General features: G+C 39.2%; 4 protein-coding genes across 10 annotated transcripts in view; 1 reads left to right on the top strand and 3 right to left on the bottom strand.

Moving 5' to 3' along the window:
* Positions 1-22,440, bottom strand: part of LOC124861391 (NACHT, LRR and PYD domains-containing protein 3-like) — a 923,911-nt gene that overhangs the window by 328,206 nt on the left and 573,265 nt on the right. The gene's annotated exons all lie outside the window — the stretch shown is intronic.
* LOC124861426 (gastrula zinc finger protein XlCGF57.1-like) overlaps positions 1-22,440 on the top strand; it is a 1,067,819-nt gene that overhangs the window by 863,925 nt on the left and 181,454 nt on the right. The gene's annotated exons all lie outside the window — the stretch shown is intronic.
* The window catches only part of LOC124861475, a 337,361-nt gene that overhangs the window by 156,886 nt on the left and 158,035 nt on the right, over positions 1-22,440 (bottom strand). The gene's annotated exons all lie outside the window — the stretch shown is intronic.
* Positions 10,878-14,351, bottom strand: LOC124861507 (protein EFR3 homolog B-like). Of its 3 annotated transcripts, none has more exons than XR_007036629.1 (4): positions 14,325-14,351; positions 11,484-11,527; positions 11,250-11,406; positions 10,878-11,035 (listed from the first exon to the last, which is right to left on the bottom strand). XR_007036629.1 is itself a non-coding variant. In XM_047355311.1 (4 exons), the coding sequence occupies exons 1-4, from the start codon at positions 11,619-11,621 to the stop codon at positions 11,011-11,013; spliced, it is 249 nt and encodes an 82-aa protein (XP_047211267.1). In that variant the 5' UTR covers positions 11,622-11,859; the 3' UTR covers positions 10,878-11,010. The 3 variants fall into 3 exon arrangements, 1 of the variants encoding a protein (XP_047211267.1); XM_047355311.1 differs by lacking the exon at positions 14,325-14,351 and adding an exon at positions 11,599-11,859; XR_007036628.1 differs by lacking the exon at positions 14,325-14,351 and having other exon boundaries at positions 11,283-11,406; positions 11,484-11,846.

Genomic DNA, 22,440 nt, shown 5'->3' with positions numbered 1-22,440 from the left:
ACCCAGTACCAGTAGACGCTACGTCCGGTTGTCGTGAAAAACGTCTTGATAATTTAACATTTCATAAATATTTGACTAACTTTCAAGTGAAAACTCTGTAGAGCTGCTTCTAATTCACACTTACTGAGAAAACATTGATTTCATGCTAAAGGAGGAAGAGGAGTTAGGAAATAAAAGTAGAAGCAGCAACAGATCAACAATGGCTTCATCAGCCAATCAGGAGCTAGAAACCAGCTAGCTGCTCAGTTAGACCCTCTAGTGGACACAGTGTGTAACTACAAGCAAAGTAAAGTTACACAGGTAATATATAGTTAGCATTTCCTGTTAGTTATTTCAAAATAAATCACCGGTAACTGTATTTATCTGTATTATATATATTTATATATTTACATTGGAAATTACATTTGTTGTATCAAAGAGAGTAAAAAAGTCTGAATGCTCTAATGACAAAAGATCTTCTCAGCTGCTCCATTCTTGAGTACAGCGAGCAGAGACTCCAACTATTGCTGCAGCTACTCTTCTAACCAGCCAGAAGGCTGAGAAGAGGGTTTCTGCTGTTGTCTATTATTGCTCTGAGAGTAAATTAGAACCAGAGATAATCACTACATATCAGCTGCTGTGTTAAACTCTGTATTAACAGGATGTGTTTATGTTCAGACTGAATTAAACCCTGCAGTGAATCTTATTCATGTTTAACAACATTAATTTAAGCTAATTTTATCTCACTTCATAAACGTTAAAATTATAACAAAGAAAGAAAAACAATCCATCCTGTTGAACAATAAATATGATGAATATCTGTAGTTACAACACATCACCACCAGAGGGCAGTGACTAGTTATAATGAAACAAAACGGTTAAACTTTATATTTTTCATTAAATACTTTCTGATTACATCTATTGATATAACCCTGTAAATAACAATCTACATATTTTATACATGTATGTTATTAGAGATGGAGATTCATTAATAATCATAGAGACACATATAGAGATACACATAATAATAATTTATACTACTTTTGATAAAAACTGAATTGAAAAAAATCCTTTTAAATTTACTTCAGCAAAAATCATCCCAGAAAGATTAACCATTGTTAATTCTGATAATTAAGGCCTGAAAAAACTACAAACATTATTATTATTATTTTATACAGAAAAATAAATGCTGCAATCAGGGCATTACGCAGGGCAGAAACATCTAATTTATAAAAATAATAAAACATTTTCAGTAAAGTGCAAATATTACACAACTGCACTAAACAAAAGTTAAGATTTTAATTATTTTAGCCCTAAACTCGGTCTTGATACCGCCCTCCTGTGGTCGCAGACGGTAATTACACACTACAATCCTTTACATTAGTTTAATAATGAATTTGATTGATGATAAAAATATGAGCGACTTTGAACTGAAAGACAGATGCTGCTGTTTAGCTAGTACTGTATTTACTCTCAATGCTTCTATATCATACTTCCTCAATTCTTGCTTTAATTTTTCTCTACTCATCCTATATTTTTCACACTGAATTACAAAATGCTCTACTGTTTTCAAATCCATTCCACAATCACATCTGCCTGTTGGATGTTTACCCAAGATATGTAAAGTTTTATTGAATCGTGTATGTCCTAATCGTAATCTTGTTATGACTGCCTGTTCTTTACGATATTCTCCAATTACTTCCATTTTACCTACCAATTTTTGTATTTGAAATAGATGTTGTCCTTTGGTTCCCTCATCCCAAAGCTGCTGCCATTCTTTGTTCTTAAAAACAGATTTTATTTCAGATTTACTAAATGCAATTTCCATAATTCTATCTTGATTTAAAGACTGTTTGGCTAAACGATCTGCAACTTCATTACCTTCTATTTCTTTATGAGCAGGAACCCACATGAACTTAACTATTAAATGAAATTGTATAAGTCTAAATAAAATGTCATAAATTTCATATACTAAATCTATATGGCTTTTGGATGAGAAACCCATAATCGACATCAAGGAGGACAGTGAATCTGAGCAGATAAGAAGTCTTTCTATTCTGTTTTGTTCTACCCATTGTAACGCCATCAGAATTGCAATCATTTCAACTGTAAAGACAGCTAAATGATCTGATGTTCTTTGCTTCAATGATATGTTTAGATCAGGAATAAAATATGCAAATCCTGTTTTACCGGACTCTGAATCCTTAGAACCATCTGTATATATTACAAAAAATGATCTGTATGTGTTCTCAAATCTATGATGTACTATATCTATCCAATTCCTCTTATCTTTATAAATCTGCATTTCTTTATGGATATCTAGATCAACATTAATGCCAGGAAACAACCAATAAGATGTAACTGAATAGGGTACAGCAATGCTATATCTCTTCCCTTGTAATCCCATTTGATTACCACATGTTTGCTGCCCAAGCAAAACAGTCTACTTTTGCGTTTCGATTTTCCCAGCACGGCTGTAAAGTTTTAACTGTTGGATGTCTTTCTGCCTTATGTCCTTGCAAATTTGCCCAATAATTCATCATAACTTGTTTATATCTTAGATGCAAAGGGAGCTCTCCTATTTCCACCTGTACAGCCACATTTGGAGAGGTTCTCATAGCCCCACAACATAATCTCACTTGATTCTGAATTATCTCTAATTTATGAATCATTGTTTTTGCAGCCAGTTTATATACTACAGATCCATAATTCAATATTGATCTTATCAGAGCGATATATATCGTTCTTAGAACAGTTTTATCTGCCCCCCAATCTGATCCTGTTAAGCACCTCATCATATTCACAATTTTCTTACAACTGCTTTATCTACCTCATACAGCATCGGATCCACACCTAATTTTGTGTGATTCATCAGTGAAGTCTCCTTAACATTTGGTAGTTGCAGTTGGTAGCACTGTTGCCTTGCAGCAAGAAGGTCCTGGGTTCGATTCCCGGCCTGGGGTCTTTCTGCATGGAGTTTGCATGTTCTCCCCGTGCATGCGTGGGTTCTCACTGGGTACTCCGGCTTCCTCCCACAGTCCAAAGACATGCCTGTTAGGTTAATTGGTCTCTCTAAATTGACCTTAGGTGTATGAATGAGTGTGTGCATGGTTGTTTGTGTGTTTCCCTGCGATGGACTGGCGATCTGTCCAGGGTGTACCCTGCCTCTCGCCCATAGACTGCTGGAGATAGGCACCAGCTCCCCCGCGACCCACTATGGAATAAGCGGTAGAAAATGACTGACTGACTGACTGTTTTTGCAGCCAGTTTATATACTACAGATCCATAATCCAATATTGATCTTATCAGAGCGATATATATCGTTCTTAGAACAGTTTTATCTGCCCCCCAATCTGATCCTGTTAAGCACCTCATCATATTCACAATTTTCTTACAACTGCTTTATCTACCTCATACATCATCGGATCCACACCTAATTTTGTGTGATTCATCAGTGAAGTCTCCTTAACATATTATTAGCATGGTTGATTGATGGTATCAACTAAGCCATGCCCCCTCACAAAAATTACAACTTTATTTGGTGATTTTCTCTCCTTTAATTCAATTCAATTCAGTTTATTTAAATAGCGCCAATTTACAACACATGTCGTCTCAAGGCACTAAAAGTCAGGTACATACATTCCAATTAATCCTAATCATTGAACAGTGCAGTCAGATTCAGTTATTTATTCAAATTGGATAAAAAGTTTTTCTGTCTAAGGAAACCCAGCAGATTGCATCGAGTCAGAGATTTGTAGCAATCACTCCTCCTGGATTAGCATGTAGAGACAGTGGACAGTCACTGGCGTTAAGGAATCAAATTAGTTTTAAAAGTAATTAAGGAAAACAACTGGTATGTGTTTAAACAACCAGTCACAATACAAATCCTGGTTCACACGGCATGATTTTATGACGATTTTCACCCCGATCTTCCGACATGCCCGATCATCGTGCTGGCTATCAAGAACATTTTATGAGATAATCATGCCGTGTGTGGTGGGTTAAGAGTGATCTAGTCTGCTTGGAAGGATGTCAGGACTGCCCCAAACTCAAATCAGAGATATTCCACATGTTGGATCGTCTTGCCAAGATTTCCTACTCTGTGGGGTATTTCCCTGAGGACATACAAGCATGCAGCCTTGTTGAATGTGACGTGTAGCCAATCAGAAAGTGAGGTGAGATTAAAAACGGAAGGGAATTACTCTGAACTCACGTTTGATCTCAAGAGGGTTTGTGAAATTTCCAGTCTGAAATCTGAATACTTGTGAGTGAAATGTGTTTGTTAGTGGTGTGTTGAGCTTGGAATCACACGTTGTAGGACCGTACCTGTTATACCTACAATTTTGTATCGTCACATATGGGGTCTTTGGTTTTGAAAATCAGCTGATCATTTGAAAACCCTTCAGTGTGAACCAGGCATTACACATTATTTTAATAAAATGTTTTTTAAAGAATGAATTCTCAAATTAGAAAACAACCAATTTGGACAACTGATTTTCAATGTTATACAATTCTTCCTCAGCACATGGTTAAACTACATTATTAACGCTTAAAATGGTGGTGCAAACCTTTATTTAAAAGTGCCAGGGGGCGCACAGCTAATGGACAAACAGGGAAATATGGTGGTACCACATCCGAGTTACCAAATCCTATTACAAAGAAAGTAGCTCATTCAACAGTTGTATAAGTTTTACCCATACGTTAATATTTGTACTAATGGTATTTAATGTGTATACAAGCTCTGATGGCACGTTATCTAACAAGTATGGAATGAATGAAGCAAGCTATGTTGTAAACAAAGCTGTCTACCGTGTAATATTAGCAGACGTATTAGCATGTTAGCTGCTAGCAGAGGCAGCCTTTAGCAGGTTTTAAGCAATATTCGAACACATTTTTAGTAGGTTAGTTCAAAGAGATTAAGGAAAAGCACAGATAAAAGCAAATGGAGCAAATTCCATTACTGAACCGCCAGTGTTTAAACATATAATTGAAATAAAGTTTGTCTCAGCTTTAAAACAACACAGAACAAATGAGACTAGCCTTAAGGCTTAGAAGTATGTTCACATTAGCATCAAAAGGTTGCCTTATACCACCACAAACAAAAGCTAAACACCATGAAGTTAACAATATTTAGGTTGTTTTATCCTAAACTAATTTTCTCTGCCCAGACACAACCTCTTATGTGGACCATTCTGATGAACAGAAGCGAAGAAAGGTCTAAGTCCACGTTTCATCCCAAGCTGAGGCACAACAATGTGAGAGATGAGCAGCCAGAGGCGACAATATATCAAACAATATGTATATGATCCATAACAAACATAGATTTCTAGAATGAAACTCAATTCTATAATAATTTAACGAAATTCTAGAATAGTATGACACAAGATAGCAACTTATTACATGACAAGTTTTGTTATTCTTTAGGATTTTTGACCTTGTTTTCTGGTTGATAATATTCTTGTGGACTTTAATGCAATGTATCACCATAACAAAGTCACAGTTGTTTACAAGGACAACTCAAAAGCTCAAACACCCAAACTGCGACCCAAAGAGCTAACAAGGAACCAGTGTCATTGCACCAAAGGAGGGGAGAGGGTTTGGTGGGGATGGGGAGTTTGTCAGGTGTTCGGGGATTTAATCCATCTTTTTCATCGACCACAATAGATGTATGATCTCTAGCAAAAAAAGATCAACACACTTGAAGCACAACTAGGACCCAACCCAGAGCATTGTGGAATTAGCTAGATCCAAGATGGCGCTATACATGGCCGTCTCTGTACTTTTGTTTTTTTCCTGTATTTGTACTGTACTTTGCAGTTGTGCTACAGGTACTTCCAACCAGACAGCAACTCCTAAGAATCAGTCAGTCCTCTCTGAGTAACTCTTCTCTGGTTTCCACCCATTCAGAGATTATTTTGAAATCCTGGTTGGAAGTGCAGTTGCTCTTTGTGGGAAGTACTGGAGAACCAGACTGGGAAATGTGCAGGTATGCTTGTCAAGCTCTGACAGGACTGCAAGCTCTGCTTTCGTGTATCTACCTGGCGAATATCCGCTACTTGGCAAACTAAACGAGCGAGATGCTCTTCCTCAGCATAAGAAACTGGGATTTCCACAGATATGCCGCCCTTAGCGGACTGACCTAATTACAGATGTGGAAGAACCAACACCAAGACTCCCCCATCATTGTTCTCCAATATTTTACAGCACAAATCTCACTTATGAACTTCCTAAAAACAGAGAGCTCAACCAGAGATGCTAACACTCTTGACCACTGATACACAGTTTGAAAGGATACCTACTGCCCTGTGCCCTGAACAGCTTCAGGACTCTGAACACCATCTGCTTCAGCTCACACAAACCAACAGAAATGAAGAACTTGTAAGCCTGCGGTAAGGACTATAAAGAAGTGGACAGAGGAATTAAAGCAGAAGGTACCAGCCTGTTTTGAATGCATCGATTGGAGGGTTTTTTTAAGCTACAGCCACTGACCTCAACAAACTCATTGACACAATGACATCATAAACCAGTTTTGGTGAGGACATTTGTGTGTCCACCAAGACATTTTGCACATACAACAACAGCAACCACACCTGTTCATACACACATTAACACACTGACAGTGGTAAGCTACATTGTAACCACAGCTGCCCTGCATCCGACTAACAAAAGCGAGGCTGCCATACAATCGGCACCATCGAACCCTCTGACCATCATCAATTTTTGTCTTCTGTAAATTCTAGTGTGTTGGTTTAGACCTGACATAAAAGGTAAAGTTTTTAGGTTTCACTCCTGTGTGGCTTCCCATGTGGTTGTTTAAATTTGACTTGGAGAAAAATCTTTTTCCACATAAATCACAACCAAAGGGTTTGACTTCTGTGTGGATATTGATGTGTCTGCTTAAAACTGGTTTCAATGCAAATCTTTTTCCACATGCATCACAACCAAAGGATTTCTCCCATGTGTGAGTTTTTATATGGTGCTTTAAAGTTGTTTTTTGGTTAAATCTTTTCCCACAAACATCACATCCAAAGGGTTTGTTTGCTGTGTGGATTTCCATGTGTATGCTTAGTTTTTGTTTCCTGTTAAAAGTTTCCCCACACTCACCACAGTTAAAATTTTTACTACTCGTCTGGACTTTTGTCAGTGAATCCATTATATACGAATCTATGTTTTTCTTTTCTCTGAAACATGTCTCACTACCAGAACAATCTGAAGACGTTAATCTTGGATGACATTTCATGTGACTCTGAAGAGAGCGTCTGTTAGCAAATTTCCCCCCACACTCAGAGCAGCTCAAAGATTTGTTGACAGTGTTTCTGCCTGATCCTGAAGTCCTGCTCTCCTTCCAATCATCCTCACTGTCTTCAGTTTCAGAGTCTGATAAGTGTTTAAGCTCAGATTTATGATGCTTCACATCATCCTCTTCATCATCTTCACTGTCTTCAGTCTCTGAATAGTTGGAAGTGCCTCCATGAGTATTTAGATCTGGGTTCCTGCTGGATTCTGCGGTTCCATAGTCATCTACTTTAATTTCTGCTTTAATCTGGTCACCAGAACTGCTGCTTGGAAGATCTCTATCTTCTTTTTGCTGTTGATGACTCTGAGTAACAGAACATTTATGGAGAAACATTTGTTTTTTATACAGAACTAGATCTCTTTGCTTCTCAGCTGGTTGGTTGGTCATGTCATTTGAGGCGCTGTGCTGTGGACCCGATGATCCTGGGTTCAAACCCTGCCACCTCCAGTCCTTCATAAACAAATTCAAACTCAGTGATCCAACATTCAGCAAAAGAAAAACCAAAAGCCCAACAATTAGTGTCATGGCAGATTATGTAGGTACACCTATGATGCTACGGCAAGGGGGAGCCAGGACGACAGGTTAGGGAGGGGATGTATCATCATCCCCACCATTTTAGAGGACTTTAACCTTCAGGGCAGCTGACCTGAAAGATTACGACTGGACATAGGGTGACCACATCCTGCCCCAGCTGAATCTATGTACTAATGTGCTCTCTGTAAATAATAATGTGTGAAGGGTCTTGTGGTGTGGACTGTTCGCGACCGTAAGTCACCAGTGGTGCAGCGTCTGGTTCAAATCTCCACCACAACTAGGCCTGGATCATCCTAATAAAGCTTAGCTGTTATATACTCTCTAATCCCTGAAAGATATAGAAAAAAAATCATACATGCTGTTTGTGCTTAACATTGTCAATCATTCTCTCTAAAACAACTTAACACACCCATTATATCTAGATGCACACATATGTTTTATATGTGTGCATTCCTTCTTGCTCCTACTTCTATCACACCTAGTTTTACAACAGCAAGTTCTGCTGCTAGTTATTCCTCCTCCATCTGTGTTCAATTATGTAGTGTCATGTTTGCAAGGTCCCTACAACAAGTATGTCTTATTTAACCCTAACCCTAACCCTAACCCTCAACAAACAAAAATTTATTTTAGTGTAGTGTGCTGTTCGTTAAACGGTCGATCAACAATAAAATACAGCTGTTGGTCATTCAAAACATACTAATTTGTCAACATCCTATCCTATCCTATCCTATCAGTAAGTTAGCAGCCCTCTATTTGTTGTCATAAAAATTCTATCTTAACTGTGTAATAAATGTAAAGTATGTGAAATGGTTGTTAGATCCAGTTAAAAGGTTTCCAGATGTATAACACCCACCATTCATCTCTCTGGAAGACAGGGAGGAGACACGAACTTAATCCCTTACCCACTACAATGGGACAGGTTTTTGATGAACCAGTAAGGGCCAACTGGTTCAACTTCTAGATGTGCTTTGAATGCCAGACCTTGGCAACACCTAAGAGCTCTCTCTACATCTTGGGCAAACCATTATGCAGGACTAGATCTTCTCTCCAGGTTGTAACTCAGGCAGGACTTGAACCCATGCACTCCACCACTGACAACTTCTAGTCACAGACAGTTCCTCCACACCATCAGGTCTGGTCTCCTCTCATCTCTCTTCTCTTGGTGCTTTTCAACTTTTCACTTTCATCCCTGAACTCAAAATACAGACTCTGAGGTTCTTTACAACAAATCAGCTCCTAAATGGTTCCTGATGAGAAGTTAAACCCAAATCTTCTTGAATCTCCACCCTACGGTCCATCATGTTGAGCTATTGACTCACACTGGTTCAACTCTTTGAAATATTGTTCAAAGTTCTCTGAAATTATTCAGTTTTGGTTTTTAAAAACATGGATCTTCTTAGTCTTGATCCCTTGACCTCCATGTTGCTGATCTCTGATCAAACACCTTGAGCTATCCAACCAGACACTTTACTGTTGTATCCTATAGCCTTTCAGCCATGACCTCTGACCTATTGGCTCAATGTGAAGGATGGAGCTGACAGCAGCTGGTTTATCAACTAATGTGAATTTTCTTTCAACTTTACTAACTAATGTCAAGTTGAAGATAATGTATGGTAAAGATCTATTAATAGAAGCTCTTTGGTCAGTTGAGGACTTGAACTAGGACACTAGATGTTCTCAGTACTTTAGTCTATCACACTGAGCTGTTGGCTCATTCATGTTTTCTGTCTTTTTCTGGACTTTTATCTTTTTATTTCCACAGTTGGACTGAAGTTTATGTCACCACAGACTTTGATCCCATGCTGTCTGAGCTTTATTCCCTCCCTTCCTCCCCTTCTATTATGTTCTCACACATTGAAATCATGCTGGGGTTTGGTTATCTGCTGGCTTTCAGCACAGGTGACATCCAGCTCAACAGTGTTTGGCTCCAGCTGGAAAACATGGTTGAACTTTCTGAAGGTAAATGTGAATTTGTATCCAGTAACAGGTCATTTCTATATCAGCAGCCAAGGAATCATTTTATGTGTGTTTACTGTAACCTTCTGTTTTTATTTGCTTTTATTCATGCTGTCGTTTTTTACAGCTCTCACTTTTAGAGCAGTGGGTGGAAATTTGTTGCTGTTGTTTTATTTGACTTGTTTTATTTTCAGTCTAAATATTTGATTAAAAACACATCATGAAAAATGAACATGACACACTGAGTTCTTTCCTTCAGCATTTCATCTTGTTTTAGTCGTGTTAAATGTGTTTGTCAGTGTTTGGTTTCTTTATCCTCCAATTCTTAATAAAATGAGTTATTGAGTCAGAAAGCTGGACGTTGCTTCTTAAAACTATTTGAAGGAAAACAAGGAAATAAAAACAGACATTTCTTTATTCAAAGATTTAACAAAGTAGTCAAATAACACTGAATGCAGTTATTTCATCTTTAAGTTTGAAGCAGAACTTGTGGAAGTATCTGTGCTCCCTCTAGTGGACAGATTAGTTGTAGCAGAAGGTAACTGAGTTGGGACGCTGCACAGATATGATCATTCTTGATCAGTGTCTCCATGAATCAGATGTTTTCTGTGTTTCATACCCTGTCTGTCCTTCCTCCAGTTTGCTGCGTTTAAACCCTGACACAGTTGGTTTTAGATGAAGCCCATGCAGTTCATACTAACCAACACCTTGATCTACCAGGTCACACATGATACATGAAACATGGTTCAAACTTTCCACTCTGAGGTCATCATCTCCAACAGTTTATCAGCAATGTTTCAGAATAATAAAAAGTTGGTTTAAAGTTTAGAGACAAAACTAAATAAAAGGACAGTTAAAGTTGAATTAGTTCAACATGATTTAAATAAAGTTTTCTTTTTGACAATCACACTTCAAGAATCAGAACAAAATGAAACATAAAACTGGGAAATACTGAGATCAACACAAAACTAAATCTTTCTCAGAGGAACAAAACAGCCACTGAGAAAAACTTCTTCTATGAACACAAAACATGACTCATGCTACATGTTTCCAGTCCTCAGTTGTTCTGTCCTCTGTTCCTTGAACACAACATCAGATAATAATGATAATGATCCAGGTCATCCTGTTGAGTCTCTAATACACACAGAGGTCAGGAAAGTTCATCTCATAGATCGGCGTCCAACGACGAGACGATTGTCCAGATGGAGACGGAGGAGGACGAACAATCAGATCAAAGACCTGATCTAGTTTGGACTGAAGCAATGAGGTCTGTGGAGAAGACAGAACCATCAGTTAGTTTGGTGGTTTGACATGTTTCCATCCAGAACCACTAGAACTGTTCATCTGTTTGCTCACAAAGATTCCAGTCTGACCAAGATCTTCCAAAAAGGTTCATTTTTAGATTGAGGTTCTGGTACCAACTGATGACCCGATTACAGTAAATCAGAACCAGAAACAGTTTTACACTCAGATAAACCTTCACCTTAGAAACCAAACAGAATTACTCCAGGTTAACTTCAGTAAGTGTCTCAGCCTGGATCCACAGAGAGCTGCTATTTCCTCAGAAGGAGCCGTCTGAAACCTCTCCACCACCTGCATCCTCTTCCTCCTTTCCTCCTCCTCCACAGGTCCTCTATCCTCTAAAAGAAAGACAACGTCTCTAAGAAATGCAGAAACAAATCATGACAACATCCATGTAGGAGATGAAACATTTTACCAATGGTGTTCTCCAGCGTCTCAAAGATGATCAGTCTGAGGTTTCTGCAGAGCACAAAGTGAAACATCAGTAAATGTGGAGATGAACGGTTAAACTTAGACACACAGAACCAAACCTGAGGATCAGAACTGGACTCATGGTCTATGGCTGTCTGGAGAGAGACGGTGTCTGAGATACTTATCTTCCTGGACAGACGATCTTCATCTGAAACCAAACCAAAGTCTGAGAACTACAAATCCCAGGGCAGACTTTGACTCTGGTGATGTTTTGTGTCAGGAATGTTTAACATTAACACTCAATAAAAAGTTCTTCTAAACTGATATCTGTAAAAACTTTGACTTTAGGTTCTAACGTGTGTTAAAGAGTGTTTTTCTCCATCAGCTGAGGTGTAGAAGGTGTGTTGAGGCATCCACACGTGTTTCAGGAAGTAAATATCCTGACCGTCTCTACCAGGATCAGTCTAATAAAGGCCCAAACATTAAAGTCACATGTTTGAATTATTCTCCAGAGCTCTTGGAAAGTCTAACAAGAAGAAATGGTGACTGACTGAAGTTTTTATCAAGGACATTATTTAAGTTTGTTCATATTAGTTCATATTAGTTGCTGCAGTTTTAAATTATATTTGGTTTTTATTCTTGGCCCCAAAAACCATGATAATTTCCTCTCATCCTGAGATGTTTTATTGTTTAAAGTTTATGATGGTATTTAGTTATGAAATATATCTTTTTATTATCTGATTTTAAATAAGTCCTAATTTTAGGGTCCTGGAAAGGAAGACCAGCTGTTAAACATCCACCAAGAGGAGCAGTTTTTATTGAGGCAACCTATTTCAGAACTTATGTAAATATAATATATGTTAAAAAACAACCTTCACTTTCTTTGCTCAGCTTCATCTGATCTTGCATAATGTAGCTGCTGTTGCATCTTTGGCTTTCTGGTCGTCACGGTTTAAACCTTCCAGCAATTCATAAGAAATCTCATCTCTTCTGATCAGATGTCAGAATTTAACAATAAGTGAACAAAAGCTGTGAAAAAGGAACAACTCTGTATGGATCGGGACTAAAGGATGTCTTTTTAGTGGCAGTCTGCTTATGAAATAAATAACATGAATGAAAACACTGTCAAGTTCAACACTGTGAGTTAAATAATATTGTCAGACATAAAAGGTGAATAAATCATAGTGTAAAAACGCTCAGCTGCTCTTGTTTGTGGTCGGCCATGTTTGTTTCCTCTTTGCCTTCTCAGAAAGCTGCTCAGCAGCTCTGATTCTGATCATTATTTTTAGCTGCTTGGTTGAATGCAAATGTTAAGAGACGTTTTATGTTCCATAGACATGTGGAGACTGACTATATGTGACGTATCGTGTTTGAGATGTTAATTTCTCTTTATGAATATTGATCCTGGTGGCATCAAAACTCTGATCAGTTGTTCATGCAGCTAATTATATATTATATTTACTTTAAGAGTTGGTTCCTTATTTAGCATCTAATGGAAAACGTCAGAATGATCCAGGTTAGTTAGAGAACAGAGAGAGTCACAAATACATGGAAGCTTTCAGAGCTTTGGATCCTCACAGTGAGACCTTCTTGGACTCAGGTAAAGTCAAACCATTCCTGGATTTAACAAAGACTCCAATAAATGAGGCAGAGTTTCCAGCTGCTCATCAGTTATTTTGAAGTCATAGAGCTGTCCAGGGTGCTGAAGCTCTGACTGTTGACCAGCTTCTTCCTACCTATGTCAGTGTTTTGGACTCCATGGTTGTTGTCTGCACTGCATTAAAACATGAGTTGACCTTCTGTGGATCCACAGCTAGATGAGAAAATCTCATGGGAGCCTCAGCGCTGATCTCTGTAATCATTCCTCTGCCTAATTTAGATTAAAGGAGCTAAAAGTTAGAAACTGTTTGAGAGTCGTTCCTTTAAGAGTCAGTGTTAGATAGAGGGTGATCACTTCTGGAGACCAAGGACAGGAGGGACTCCGAGACGTCTGACTGCCAACAGGGTGCGTTAGCTCAGACAAAAGTTTGTGAACAAAACAACATTTCAAGACACATTCAAGCTCTTTCAAGGTCCTGTGGTGAACATCTACCTTGACCAGAGCCCAAACACCAGCACTCCTTAGGAGATGGAAGAAAAAGACATCTACAAATGATCTTTGCAAATTGAGGAAGTGTGTTAGAAGTTACTTTAAACGGATTATCTCCATTTAGATAGCAGAGAGACGGTTGCACCACCTACCAGGAGATGGCGGTAATGTAATACCAAACATGAAAGGATGAATGTTTTCACAGTCCAGACTGTTAATGTGGCTGTTTTTATTTTATTCAGTCAGAATTCATTAATTTATAAATCAATTAATTTTTAGGTTACTTTAAATGTCTCTAGATAAATGACTGTGTTGTAATATTACATTGATATTTTAACATATTCATTGATGGATTAACTACTTATCATATAAGTAGCATTAAACATCTTCCTCAAACATTGAAACTGAAACAACATGAGATGTTTGTTCAAAACTCCTGCAGCTGTAATCATTCCCAACAAACAGATCTTTGTGCTTCCAGCGGCTCCCATACCGCTCCTCTACCGTAATACACCATGGATGGACGCATCTGATTTCTACCGTCAGCGATCGTCGGCTCACTTCACCGCAGTTAGATGATCCTCTGTCGTTTCAAACTCTAATATTTCTGAGCTGGGCTCCAGAAGCTCTTGCTGATGTTTCACTATCCTAACAACGAGTTCTAATTCAGAGGAATAATCCACCAGCAGACTGAAAACGGCTCCTAAACTTTAACTACCATCCACACAGTTGGCATGAAGAAGGAAACATCCAAACCTAATCTGGGCTGGAAAACATCATCCATCATCTGGTGTCTCTTCCTCTGCTGCGTCCTGCTGCTGTTTGAGCTCCTGCTTCCCTCCAGTTTCTTTGACCAGATGTTCCTCAAGCTGCTGGACTTCTTTCCAGAGTTCATCAACTGCTGCTGCTGCAGCTCTCTTACAGCCTTATCAACACTCCCGCTTCTGGGCTGCTGACGAACAGGGAACAAAGGATGAAGAACCCGGAAGAGATCCGCGTGTTTGGAAAGAGGGGGCGGGGCCAGCGGAACCGGAAATAAATGTATTGTTGTTATTATGTATTACTGTTGCATGTGTGTTTATACAGTTGTTTCCAAACACGATGTTTCAAAGTGAATATTTCAAAATACGGATGAAATGTGTTGAGACAAGGTAACAATTAAAATGCCGAGCAATGAGCCAGGAGGCCCCAAAGAATGAAAAACATTTGAACATTAGAACAAACTTCCAAGGAAACACAAATGTGAGGAGACCTGAAACTGCTGCTTTGGTTCTCCAACTTCTGGATGAGCTCAATGAGATTGGTTTAAATGTTGGATTCAAATGAAAGTTTGTTGCATTGAAACACTAACTGAGGTCATTTAGATCCAAGGTTCTTCTAGCTCAGCTTTGGAGTTTGATCTGTTTGCTGAAGAACTTTCACAACATGTTGGTGTTAGCATGTGGAGGAGAACATGCTAACTGGTTTGAACTGCTTGAAGATGTTTGACTGTCTTCAGAGACTTGTGTTCAGTTGTGATGTTGAGTTTCTGAAGGTTGGTTGAACTTCTTTCAGCAGTTTATCTGAATTTAGCATGTTGTTCTCCAGATGCTGATGCTGAGATGTTTTGTAAGTTGCTGCTGAAACTCAGATCAGATGTTGGTGTTGAACCAATCTGGATGATCTGTTTTAGAGTCTCCATGTAAGAAAATTAGATTTGAATCCAGCTTTGAAGGCATTTTGATTGAGAAGATCCAGAAGCCGAAGAAAGAAAGCAGCAGCAGGTTCTACTCAGGTCCAAAGTTGTTCCTGTTCTCCCAGTAGAACTCCACATTCCCAGTGATTTTAATCCAGTTTCAGGTTTAAAGTGACTGATATCAAAGTTTAGCCAAAAGCAATCAAGTCCAAGCAGTGAAAGTGTGTCAGTGCAGAAGATCCAGAGTGTGTAATAAAATATTGATCCTGTGTTGTTTAGAAGCTCATAACCTCCTCCATTTACCTCCTGAGAAGCCGGGGAGGGGACACGGCCCCCTCACCCACTCTCTGCAGCAGGACTAGATCTTCTCTCCAGGTCGTAGCTCAGGCAGGACTTGAACCCAGGAACTCCACCACTGGCATCTTCTGGTCACAGACAGTTCCTCCACACCATCAGGTCTGCTCCCCTCTCATCTCTCTTCTCTTGGTGCTTTTCAACTTTTTTAGTGCAGGTGCCTTGCAACACAAAGTTTTTACATGAGTGATAACAAGTTTTCGCACCCATCCAACAGTCCCTCCTTTTATCACAAGTAAAAACATTTAATATAAAAACGAATAAGAAAAATACTCTGTATGAGCAGAAACCAACGGACGGTAAACAGATTATATTTTGTGGGAAATACTCATACGGTCCCGCCGCCCTCGGTGACCATTAAAAGTTAAATGTTGATTAATACTTGAAATCATAAAAATAAAAGAATGATACTTGAAATCATAAAAATAAAAGAATAATACTTAATGAAAAACTTTCATCATTGTACTTTTTCTCATTTCACTTAAGCAACAACTTCTTTCGATTTTCTGCTGTAAGGTCATTTTATGAAATACAATGTATGAGTACACTCAGGCTTTCGATGTGATTTATTTACAACATGTCATCATAATCATCCCCTTCATTTTCGTGCATTTCTACCTGGTTCAGTGTTGCATATGCCACCGCGACTGACTGAGTTACTATTCTTTGTACCATGCATTTGCAACATGGGATAATACATATTGACAGGGGACACAGAAGGCCCATGCATGCTATTACTGCAACTAAGAGAACCTTAGATTTATCCATCACCCTGTGAGCATCCAATCTAACCAAGAAGAGTTAGGATTTGGGTGGTCATGTGCCATGACATTTTGCAGATTCCGTAGGTTGTTTAATGCTCCCGTTATGTTTGCAGAGTGTATATTATCTGGGATATATGTGCAACAGGTGTTATTCAATAGAACACAAACGCCCCCCGTTGATGCTGTTATAATATCCAAAGCCATGCGGTTCTGAATTATCATGGCTCGCATAGCGCTCATTTCTGTGTTTTGACCCTCTTCTACTATTATGGAGTTATTTAGAAACAATCCAAATCGATAACTTAAAGTTTCCACGCGCAGCATTAATTTGCCCACACCTAACCAGGGTAAGAGAGATAATAATGTTTTATCATCTTTAGACCAAAGTTTAAATTCATCTGGGACATTTGTTCCCCAAATGGGGTCATGTGGTTTAACATCTATTTCCCTTTTTGATCTCCTATGTGGTATAACTATAGTCTGCTTACTAAGTACCACAGTGTGATCTGATGTGAAAACTGGGGCACATACACCATACCAACTGGGTGGAAGTACATAATAAGCGTTATTATCACATAACCATGCCACCCCTTCTATCCAGTATGTGCCGTTTCCGGGATTATTCCTGTAAGTGTAGAAGTAGTTACATTTCGTAGTATTCCCTACAAAAGTATGATTCCCTGTAATATTTTGTCTTATGCAGTGTCAATGGTTTCCGGGGTCTGTTACATATACTTTGAATGGTTCTGATTTCCCTGTAATGTTGAGAGGTTGCCATTGTTTTCTGTCGCAAGTGCAGTTTTCTGGGTCACAACTGTAATTTAATCTCTGGTTACTGAAAGATTGGTCTGGCATAAGAAAGAACTTTTTATTTGTATGTCCAATCAGGCCCATTGATATGGCGCAACTTGTCTCGGCGAGGTTCATAGCTTTGACATATATGGTGGGGCCTTGGGAATGCACGGGCATTATAGAACACACATAACAATCAGTTTTATTTTGAGCTTTAGCTGTGTCATACACATAACAATACCAGTAATTTTGCAGAAATGGGTGTGTGTCATGTCCTTCCGTCAGTGGTCTGAGATGGGTCCCGTCTGATGTCCATCTCTTCTGGTTCGGTATCACCTCCTGTGGATCCTGCTTTAGATAGAGAAAGAGTCCTGCTACCAGAATTAAGCTCAGGCGTATCAGTCCTGTCCTCATGTTACAGAGAGCCATTTTATAATTGGGCGCAGATCAGCTGTTTTCTTCACCGGTTTGAGACGCTGGGCCATATGGGTCCTCCAACCCCTTTGAATCCGGACTTCCTTCTGCTTACCCCGTCGGTTGGTTTGGCTCCTGCAACGGCAAAACTGGCTTACAGTGGCTTTTATGGGTCCAGGAAGGCCTCTCTGCTATTTTCAGAGCTGTGGGCGTTGTCAGGAGTACTTGAAACGGCCCTTTCCACCAAGGAGTGCTCCAATCCTTCCGGTGGAGTGTCTTAATCAGGACCAGGTCTCCAGGCCTCAGGTCATTCTGTGGGATAGGAGCAGAGATTATCGGCAGACCACTGGACATTTGTTCTTCTTTTGTCTGCAACATTTTATTCATCCACTCAGCTAATGAAGTTTCCTGTTGTGCTTTCTCTATTTCATTCATGTCAGAGGGCAGAGAAAACGGTCTGCCATTTACTATTTCTTTGAGAATTCAAATTCACATCTGCAACTTGGTGCCACGTGATCTCAGGCTCAGAATATAGTGGGTGGAGTTATACAATGATGCACAGCAGGTGGCAAATGGAGTAAGACCAGTTTGATTTGGAGTTATTCTCATCCATAATTAACCAGGGATAGGCATTCGGGCCATGGCCTCCCTGTTTCTGCCATTGTTTACCTTAATCTTTAACTGAAACCCTAATGCATTAGAACTTAGTTCTATTAATTTATTTACAAAATGAGTTCCATTATCTGACCTTATAATCTGTGGGATACCATTTGTGGGGAAGAAATGTGTCACTAGGTTCATCTATTACAACTAGGCAATATTTCTTCCCCCGTGTTTGCAACAAATTATGCATGATCTGCAAAAATTCTTTGCATAGTCAGAAAAATTTATAGTGTAGCATTAATGCTTTACCAGATGTGACATATTCCCCCCTTGACACGTGGGTCTTCCCAATGTGTCACTGTAGCCGCTGTGTGGTATAAATATTTTGGGAGGATTGGTTTATCTTCTATCTGATAGATGTCATCTTTTTTCTGTGCTATTCTCTTTAGCCAGGCCTTTATTTCTGTCTTGGTTGCTGACTGTTGGGCGTCTTTCAGCACGTCTGTGTCTATAAATAGCAGATCTGACATTTTCTCTTTAATAGGTTGAAATGAGTTAGTTCTGTCCCTGATGATGTTTTAAAACCTCTATTTTGCCAAATCTTAGCATGGTGATGTACTGATCCGAAAAAGTATTGGCTGTCTGTGTATATAGTAAGTATTTGTCCCTCATGTAATTCACATGCTCTTACTACAGCATATAATTCTGCTGTTTGGGCTGAGCATGTATTGGGTAGAGATTTAGCTTCTATTATCCTATCGATGGTTGTTACTGCATAACCAACTCTATTCTTTCCATATTCATCTTTAGATGCTGAGCCATCTACAAACACAACACATGAATCTGGTATAAGGGTTTGAGAAATGTCTTGTCTGGGTTTTGTGTCTTCTTCTTTGCTTTATAAGAATGTGGTTTTCCATCTTCTGCAGTAGGTATTGAAGTACTTGGATTTAAGGGGCACATCTTTTTAGAGTTATGTTTGGCTGTGATAATAATAGCGATGTCAGTGTGATATGCCTTGCATGTAGCGTCAGGTGTTTCTCTTAATATTCCTGACTTCAACATATCTTGTATTACTGACTTAATACCTTCTTCAGCTTCTGGCTTGAAGGGGTATTGGCGGACTAATGGCCTTTTTTCAGATATTAGTTTTAACCTTGTATGGTGGGAACCCCTTTATAAGCCCTACATCAGTTGATGATTGGGACCACAGTTCAGGTGGGACAGCAGCTAGGGCAGGATGCATGTTTCTCTCTTTGCTCTCAGCTAAGCCCTGTATTTGTCCCTCTGCCTCATCTAAATGTGTCCTTGGATGGACTTTGACTGTCCATCCTAGAGTGAGCTTCCAGATTCCTGTATTAGGATCTACCTTTGACAGTGTCAGTGCTGTTCCTGCTGAGGTTTAAAGCCTGTTTTTCCAAATTCTTATTATTCTTTTTTATCATATTTTATGTCCTTCTTACATTTAAAAATGAGATCAATATTTTTGGTAGTTGCTATTATTTTAAATAATGCTTGGTTTAGTTCTTATTAAAAATAAAAAATAAAAACTCACTCACTGATGAACACAAAAAATGAAGGGCATATTATATCTTATAATCTTAGTTTATCTTACCCAGTTTTATAGATACACCGTACAGTTTCAGTTTGAAGTTGGATATTCGAGCTCCGCGGATTCAGCGGGTCAGCCTCCTGTTTCGGCCGGTAAAAGCAGGCTGATTCCGGGGAACTGCTCTCTGCTGTCTCATACATTTCTTTCATCACAAATCATGTTTTTTTTTTTCAATAGTTTTTAGGTCATGTGACCCAGTGGTACAGAACTACTGTTAAATAATTTTATTAGACTGAATAAATGAGACACATTTCTTTTTATCTGATTTAATTGCACTTTCTATTTTTTGTGAGGTAACATGACTTTCACAAAACTAATGTTAAATCATTCTACTAAACATGACACATGAGACACAGTCTTAAAGCAATCCAACAGATCTACAGTTTTATTTCCAACATTATTTATTTTTAACATTATTGGACAAACTTCACACTTTGCACCTTACTTGCATGATGGACATTTCCATCCTTTCTTTGCGTTGTCATTTTCTGTGCTGTTTGTGTTGAGGCACTGGACCTGGAGCCATCTATCAGTCATCACACTGGATCTGTTAATATCATAGATGCTGATGGCTGTGGGCAGGAAGGATCTCCTGTAGGTCCGTCTTACAGCAGATCTGAAGAAGCCTCTGACTGAAGACACTCTGTTGTTGTAAGACAGTCTCATGAAGAGAATGCTCAGGGTTCTCCATAATGTTCTTCATTTTATGAAGAATCCTTCTTTCCACAATGATCTCCAGAGGTTCCAGAGGAGTCCCCAGAACAGAGCCTTCTTTATCAGCTTGTTGAGCTTTTTTAAGTCCCTGGCTCTGATGCTGCTTCCCCAGCAGATGATGGAGAAGAGATCAGACTCTCCACAGCAGACTTATAGAACATCTGCAGCATCTTGCTGCAAACACTGAAGGTCCCAGGCCTTCTAAACAAGTACAGTGTGCTCTGTCCCTTCTTCTAGACGGCTTCACAGTTGCATCTCCACTCCAGTCTGTTGTCCAGGTGAACACCGAGGTATTTAAACCTCCACCTGAGTCTTCTGGAGTTTCTGACAAAGCAAATCAGGTTGGATTGTGTTAAATGGAGAAATCAAAGAACATGATCCTCACAGTGCTGCTGGCTTTGTCCAGATGACAGTGGGTTTGTTGAAGCAGGTGTTTGATGGCATCTTCAACTCCAACTCCACAGCGATAAGCAAATTGAAGGGGTTCCTGATGGTTCATTGTTTGCTTACTCAGGTGGGCCAACAGGAGTCTCTCTAGGACCTTCATGATGTGGGATGTCAGGGCAACAGGTCTATAGTCATTGAGGACTGATGGTTGAGTTTTCTTTGGTACCGGAACAAGACAGGAGGTCTTCCACAACACCGGAACCTTCTTCTGGACCAGGCTAAGGTTAAAGAGGTGCTTCAGAATCCCACAGAGCTGCTCTGCCTAGGCCTTCTGGACTCTAGGGCTGACATGATCTGGACCTGCAGCCTTATTCTGGTTCAGTCTTTCCAGTTGTTTTTTCTTTTTAACTGACTTCTTGAGACACACAGGTGGAAGCTGGAGGCAAACGGAGCATCAGCATCTTCTGATTTGGTTGAAGACAAACATGTAGAAGCAGAAGGTCTATGGGTGACGTGGAATAAAAGACATTTGAGGTGTTACTGGACAGCTGTGGGTCAAAGGAGGGTGGAGGTTCTGTTTGGCTGTGAGCAGGAGAGAAGGATGCTGAGCTTGTTTCTGAACTGAACTTATTGAAGAATGTGTTCAGTTCATTGGTTCTGTTCAGACCTCAATCAGTCCGATCTTAGTTCTGCTTGAAGCCTGTGATCTTCTTCATCCCTGACCACACATCTCTGATATTGTTCTTCTTCTTGTACACCTCCTTGCTGTGTCTTATCCTGACTTTAAGTTGCTTCTGTAAACTTCTCAATAATTCTCTGTCTTCTTCTCTGAAGGCTCTTTTTGTTCTTGTTAAGCAGGTCCTTCAGGTCACTGGTGATCCAGGGTTTATATCAAACCATGTTCATGTTTTAGAAAGGACAAGTCTTTTTGTGGACAATCCATAAGATTTGTTTCAGACATTATTACATCCTCAAACTGAAAGAAACATATTGACCAAACATTTTCAGCTGTAAAGAACCCAGTGGTTCTATTAGTGTTGACTGGTGGGAGCTAAACACACATGCAGGCCACACTTTTCAGGTTTTGCTTAGTTTAACAGCAGCAAACAAAGTGTTTTTATCGTTGAACTTTGGTCATCACATAAAACTCCACTAAAATGCTTTGTAATTAGTGGTTTCACAGCATTAAGGCAGATAAACATGTAATAAGTATGAATAGTTTTTTTCAGTGCAAGTTGTGTTGCTTATTAAAGAGAAAATATATTGGAATATGTGGTTTTACAGCATCACTTGTGGAACAACCTATGGGGTATGAATACTTCTACAGTGTTTTAATACGGTGCCTCAGAGGTGTCAGGTCAAATACAAAAACCACAACACAAATACAAGAGCACACCGGAAGTAACAGCGTCTGCTGAATGAAACAACGGGAAGAGAAGCTTTGCTTGCTAACAGCAGACACATCTTTCCTGTTTGATAAGTGAAACGCTTTTTTTTTAAATAATCAGTCACACTGATTGGAACTATGAGTCTACAATGAGCCTTGACTTTGTTGCG

This window comes from Girardinichthys multiradiatus, chromosome 24 (genome assembly GCF_021462225.1).
Source record: "Girardinichthys multiradiatus isolate DD_20200921_A chromosome 24, DD_fGirMul_XY1, whole genome shotgun sequence".
NCBI classification, from domain to species: Eukaryota; Metazoa; Chordata; class Actinopteri; order Cyprinodontiformes; family Goodeidae; genus Girardinichthys; species Girardinichthys multiradiatus.
This window is presented reverse-complemented; position numbering and strand designations above follow the sequence as displayed.

Coding starts and splice junctions, on each gene's coding strand:
- LOC124861507 (XM_047355311.1), bottom strand. CDS start 11,621: ATGAGTCCAGTTCTGATCCTCAG. Junction 11,528..11,598: donor AGTCCAGTTCTGATCCTCAG/GTTTGGTTCTGT, acceptor TGTGCTCTGCAG/AAACCTCAGACTGATCATCT. Junction 11,407..11,483: donor GACGCTGGAGAACACCATTG/GTAAAATGTTTC, acceptor TCTTTCTTTTAG/AGGATAGAGGACCTGTGGAG.